This window comes from Austrofundulus limnaeus, unplaced genomic scaffold, assembly GCF_001266775.1.
Source record: "Austrofundulus limnaeus strain Quisiro unplaced genomic scaffold, Austrofundulus_limnaeus-1.0 Scaffold137, whole genome shotgun sequence".
In the NCBI taxonomy this organism is placed as follows: domain Eukaryota; kingdom Metazoa; phylum Chordata; class Actinopteri; order Cyprinodontiformes; family Rivulidae; genus Austrofundulus; species Austrofundulus limnaeus.
The window spans coordinates 774920-781141 of record NW_013952539.1 but is presented as its reverse complement, the minus strand read 5'-3'; the positions used below and the strand labels follow the sequence as shown (position 1 = coordinate 781141).

The 6222-nt window shown below is 40.9% G+C and overlaps 1 protein-coding gene across 1 annotated transcript in view; it reads right to left on the bottom strand.

Annotated features, from left to right (window-relative positions):
- The window catches only part of atrip (ATR interacting protein), a 12720-nt gene that overhangs the window by 2683 nt on the left and 3815 nt on the right, over window positions 1-6222 (bottom strand). Inside the window, 13 exon segments of the mRNA XM_014016040.1 lie at window positions 283-374; window positions 486-622; window positions 712-890; window positions 1023-1064; window positions 1166-1424; window positions 1524-1628; window positions 2774-2915; window positions 3052-3131; window positions 4467-4658; window positions 4929-5041; window positions 5124-5294; window positions 5540-5622; window positions 5760-6085. Coding sequence (XP_013871494.1) covers window positions 283-374; window positions 486-622; window positions 712-890; window positions 1023-1064; window positions 1166-1424; window positions 1524-1628; window positions 2774-2915; window positions 3052-3131; window positions 4467-4658; window positions 4929-5041; window positions 5124-5294; window positions 5540-5622; window positions 5760-6084 — 1920 coding nt within the window. The 5' untranslated portion in view covers window position 6085.

Below are 6222 nucleotides of genomic sequence, written 5' to 3'. Positions count from 1 at the left end.
CTTCAGTTTCAAATTCTGCACATTCAGATTCAATCTGAGCAATTCAAATTCAGTTCCTGCTGGCACAAGATTTATCCCATATTGTCCCATTAATCTGTGCAGAAATGAAATGAAAGTTTAAAGCCATTTCATTAGAAACAAAACTTGTTGATCTTTCCCTGATCTGAGCAGGCTAACCTATATATAAAAAACATACTCTTAACTTCATGATTTAATTTAGTGTCTCTTTCATAAAGGACATAAACAACAACAACCTGCTGTAATTCACATGCTACATGCTACCTGCAGATTCAGCAAAATCAAGTTCACGTCAGCTGGTCTGCTGTCCGGTGGGTTTCTGATAAACTGGAACAACTTCAGGAAAACGCAGGGATCTGAAGAAAAAAACAAAACAAAAAATAAATAGTAGTAATTTAATAAGAAGCAAGCAACAAACACTACGAAGTGGATGTTTAGATATCAGAAGTTAGAGAGCAGCGTCTCACCGTGCTGCGAGCAGAGCTGCTGGGCCAGTTTCGGATGGTCAGACATCTCTTTGAGAACAGACACACACTCTGAAACTGCCCGCGCTGAAACGTCTGACGACAAACACAAAAACACCACCTGCAGCACGCACTGCAACCTGAGAGACAAAAGTGTAACGACGCGGCTGACATAAGATCACAGACGTTAAAAACAAAACTTCTCTGATATTATCTGAAGGGAGTGCACCTGTCAGAATGTGTGTGTGGCGTCCTGTTCACGAGGACACACAGTGTCTTCAACGCGTTCAGGATGAGCCCCTCCTTCTGTGAGCTGCTGCTGCAGAGCCGCGAGTCACACAGCTGCAGCAGTGATTGAAGCAAAGCATTCTGGGAGCAGAAACCCACGTGTGCAGTGGGCTGGTTAATCTACAACCACAGATCAAACAAAATAAAATAGTTAAATAAACATAAATGATGTGCAGTTCTACGTCTTTTAGTTGATGCTAAAGAACTTCCAGATAAAAAAGGGTGAAAATAGAAAGATATTTCTTTAAAAACCTCGTCAGACTGATTCTCCTTTAACAACACAGCCATCACCACCTGAAAAGAATTAATATTTAAGCTAAAAACCCTTGAATGGGACAAAAAGTTGAGTTTWTTTTATGCCTATTGTCTCATTACATGTGTTGTTTTGAAATCACCTCATCACTGTGGGACAGAAGAAAATAAAGGAGCCTAAGTGCTGTTAAACCAGCCTCCTCCACGCTGAAACTGGCCTCCTCCGGTCTCTCCAGCACAGGACAGCCAGAAACAGTTTGATCTGATGGGAGCGAGGTGGGACCTGAAGAGCCTGACCCACTGCTGCCGGCGGAGGAAGAACGAAGAGAGTCCAGAGCTCGACAAAGCTGAGACAGGTGGAGGTCCAACAGAGGGAGGAGGAGAACGGCCCCAGAACACAACCTGCTCACAGAGAGAAAAGACCAGTGCTGCTGTTCTAATATAAAACCACAAGGTGGCGATGCTGCCCACAAACACGTGTAGTTGAGTTAGTGGATCTACCTGTTGTTTCTGCAGCTGCCTGTTTGGCTCTGACTCAACATGTTGAGTCCAGTTGCAGCCAGGCTCTGGACCAGACTCAGGGCTGCTTTGGGGTCTCCAACAGGACTAGYTCCATCTAGAGAACCGGAGCGTAGCTGAGGTCCAGCAGGCAGCYGACTGAACACGAAGAGGTGTAAAAACAGAAACAACACATCAGTTGTGCTAACATGTTCAGACAAGGCACAGCTGTGTGACGAGCTACCTGTGAGCAAGGTTATAATATTTTAGGATTTTTCACTATAGTTTTATTTCCTTTTGACTTTTTTTCTTTTAATTGAGTTCGTTTTAATTAGTTTTTTACAGTGGATTTGCTAGTCTTTATTAGTTATTATTGCATTTTTAAAGCTTTGTTTTAGTTTAGTTTAGTTTTTATTAGTTCTGGTATTAGTTTTTTATAGTTTGAATAAACATATTTGCCAAAGCATCAAGCTTGTAATGTTCCTGTGAGTTAACTAACCAGCAGCTATTTGGTCACTAGTTAAAGCAGTCCATTATACAGAYACCTTTCTAAAATAATTGCGTAACTCAATTTTGCCAACTAATGACTTGGTAGATTATTTTAGGATGATGATAATATTTGTCTCCAACCTGTTGCTTGTTTTTCACAGGAGCTACTGAGAGAAGCTAGCGTGTCAAGATAGTCATGGCCATCTTGTGTGAGCTTGATTCATGCAGTTTTTCCCTTGAGAAGTATTCCACCTGTTTTATCACCTGTTTCCACTACAAGACACGTGCTTTTGTTTTTCTCACAGTCATATTGAAAGAAATCCCTAAGTGGACGTTGCCGTTTTCTCCCAACTTTTGTTGTCATTTAGCAGACGATGCTGAGCAGCAGACTATAAACAAACGTTACAAACCACAGCTAATGTGAAACTACCCAATAAAAAAAGGAAAAATATTGACAAACGCTAAAACTAAGGATATTCCATCTATAATTTTAGTTTTAGTTAGTTCTGTAAAAAAAATTATAGTTTTAGTTAGTTATCTTTTTTCATTTTACTAGTTTATTTTAGTTAACAAATGTTTTTTCAATTTCAGTTTTTGTTAGTTTTAGTTAACTATAATACCCTRCCTGTGTGTCCAGTTTAATTTAAACAAGTCCAGAGTTTCATGAGATATTGTGCTAACAGTACAGACGTTCCCTCACTGCCACACAGACGCTGACGAAAACATCTCTTTGCTGCGGTCCATGTTTTCTCAGTAACTTCTACAGGTCTGTATGCAGTTATTTGTTAGCTGAGGCCGTCACGGTTGTTTACCTGTAATTAGTCACACTCATAGCCAGCAGGTGAGAGAGGCCAAGGCGATAAGGAGGTAGTGGCTGCTGCAACAACAAGCCAAGAAGAACACCGCCTGCAGGACACAACGTTGTTTTAGAAAGCACAGGTAAACRTTTCATATCACGTGCTCTACAGTCAGCAGAACTGAATTAATCAGTTAATAGGTATAAGTTAAAAATGAGTCAGAACTTATTATTTGAGTTCCTGACCTCTGTGCTGTGGGTGTGCAGGACTGACAGACAGAAAAGGGTCTGGAAGAGACACTTCCTGCCCATCACCTAATCTGCTGCTAGATCCCCCTCTGTCGCCTGAAAAACACAAAATCGCATGAAGTAATCAACTTTTAGCAGAAACTCCATGAAAGGGTGAAACATCTGTCTCAGCACTAACAGCCATGACTAGGGCTGGGTATCATGGCAAATTCTCTACAGCGATTAGATTTTGATTCATTAGGTTCTGAATCGATTAATCACRATTTGATTCAATTCAATCTGCTTTTAAATAATGTTGCAATATACAATATCACTATTTTTTTATTTTCACCATAAACAGGTTTTAAAGGACAAACTTAAATTAAACAGTTTAATCTTGAAGGAAAACTGTCACTTTTAAATTAAAAAGGAATTGCAGGTGACAGTGTTGTTGGAGGAGTTCCTTTTTAAAAATTAATAATTTTTTTGATAAATAARAAGTGATGGAATAAGGTGGGCTAATATAAATATATACTTCTGCCCACTCCTTCTAAGTGTATGAGACTTGTATATTTGTAATGTTTCTGTTAGCTTCTGTTACGTTCAATATAACTTAATAAAACTTACTTATACCTCATAACATGAGTCGCATATTGTCATGTTTCTCTCTTAAGACTTATCATTGACATTTCACAGCCTTATTTCAGTTCATATATTGTCAATATGTCACCTGGTGAATAAGTGACACACATTTGAACAAAATGTGTAACAGTTTTCACCCTCAGCTGTGAGCAATAATGYTGATCCATACTGTATAAAGACCTCAGTTAGTGCTTCTAAATTTAGCCTATAAAATTAGCAAGTGCTAATCCACTAATAAATTTTAAAATTAGCAAAAGCCCTAAAGCACTAATCAGGAAAATAGTTCCCCTATTAGTGTTTTAGGGGAACTGTGCCCAYCACTGGTAATATTGGTAACAAAACTAAACGATTTTGTTAGAATGTCATCTTTCATACATTTCTAAGCTGTGGAGAACCGTTTCAGTCAGATGTTTACATACCATTGTTTGGTTCGAGCGCCYAACGAGCCGCTCGTCAAACCCCGCTTCATTTTCGCTACCGCGTCCGAGCGCAAATCTTTGCAAACAAAAGTCCCCGTGGTCTCTGTTATCTTTAAGTTCTGCTGAGAATCGGCTGATAATGTGAGTGATTCCTTCGTTTCTTTTGTTTTGCTCCAGACAACCTGTTATCAAAAGCTAATGTTAGCACTGAACGTCAATCGAATGTAAACATACGGCAAGCCAGGGGTGACAAAATATAGAAAAGCGTTTCAGACGAGCGCACAAGACGCCGTGGGGAAGAGTTGATCTCATGCCCTGTGAATCGATTTCTTCCAAATTTAAAGAAAATCGATCCACGATCAGTTTTTKTACCCAGCCCTAGTCATGACATCGTTCCGTGACCCACCATCTCTGCGTGCCTTCAGTGGGGCTTTCATCTGCGTTGATCTGGACGATATCGGAGCTCCAAACGCATCTTTTTTGATGAATCCATTTCCTACTGGAGAGGAAGAGTTGCTGCCACTCCCATGATGCATCTGGGCTAAAGTACTGAGCACTTTGGGACTAAACAGACAGAAAACCAGGTTCAGTAAAAAGAGGAACAAAACATAGAATTTAAGAGAAAAACAAGACAAAAAACAAACTTGTAGCACGGTCAGGCTCTATCAGTTTGTTGAGATCAAAATAAAGCTTTGATAAACTAAAATACTGCTTAATGTCCAACTAAAATCCAAAGATGATCAGTTTATTATGGGAAAAAATGACGTAATAGGTGAGGTTTGTGCAGTTAAGATGACACAAACAATGCTGATATTACTGACAGGGTTAACGGACCTGTTTCTAGCCACCGGAGAGGACATCTTGGTTTTGTCTGCACTGAGAAGTTTCGTCTTCATTTCACTGATTTCTGCTTCTTTAAACTGCAGCTCAGACTGCAGAGACTGAACCTACAAGCAGAAAACACGTCAGAATTACTGTGAAGAATAACAGCTCTGCGAGTGTGTGTGTGTGTGTTCGCCCCATCATCACCTTCCTGTTGAGCTCCTTCTCTTTTTCACTCTGCTCCATCTGCCTTTGAGTCTCCAGCAGGATCTGGTTCCGTCTCTGAGCCTCCTTCTCCTGCTGAGCTGCTTTCAGAGAGTCTCTCAGGACCCGAATCTCCCCACTCTTCAACAGAATCTCTTCTTCCACCTCTTTTAACTAATTACACACACACACACACACAACACACAACACACTCAGGCAAACTCAACCATATGGGGTATTCAATCATTTAAAACAATATAATCCATAAAACATTTACTTTTGCAAGCCTCTTTTGTATGCCCTTTCTTAATACAATCATGATTTGTATCTGATTTGTTTATCTAATTAGGTTACACAATGTTTTAATAGTTTGTGAACTTTGTAAACTTAAGTCACGCAGTTGATAAAGTAAAACTTACCTTCCTCTTCAGCTCTGCATGCTGGGCCTCCAGGAGTCTGTAAGAGTCCTCTCCATCTGACCCAAATGGCTGCCGCGTGTTACCTGAAAAACAAAACCGTGACATGTTCATCTCTGTGACTCAGAAACTGTTATGAACTTGATGCAGTGGTAGTTTATGATACTGGTCATGAAAAAAATATTTTAAAACAGGTGAATAAGTTTTTCTCCTCTGAGCTCACCAAGAGGCTCCCTGCTAGGTTTTCCAGCATTTCCTTTGCTGAACCCAAATGTGTTTTCTCTGCTCTGACTGGATGCCGCTCTGCTCAGAGGTTTGCTGGGTCCTGCAGACGAGGTCCAGGGGGATCCATGGGCTGGCTGGCTTGGTTTAGTTGCTGGTTTGGACTCTTGCCCTGCTGAWGTGATGGCCTGCGAGGCGATGATGTCTATCTCCTCCAAGTCTGCCTGGGTGAACTCATCATCGTCTCCAAAAGTATCGTCAAAGGCGACTGCCGTCACTACATCTTGGTTGAGGCCTCGGAAACGCTTTGTGGGAGGGCAGTTCATGCTGCGAAGGAGAAGTGGGTTAATGTGGGCAATCATGGTCCTCGAGGGCCGCAGTCCTACATGTTTTACATTTTTCCCTGCTCCAAAACACCCGACTCTGTCACTGAACTACCTTTTCCAAGTTCTGCAGTATGGAGG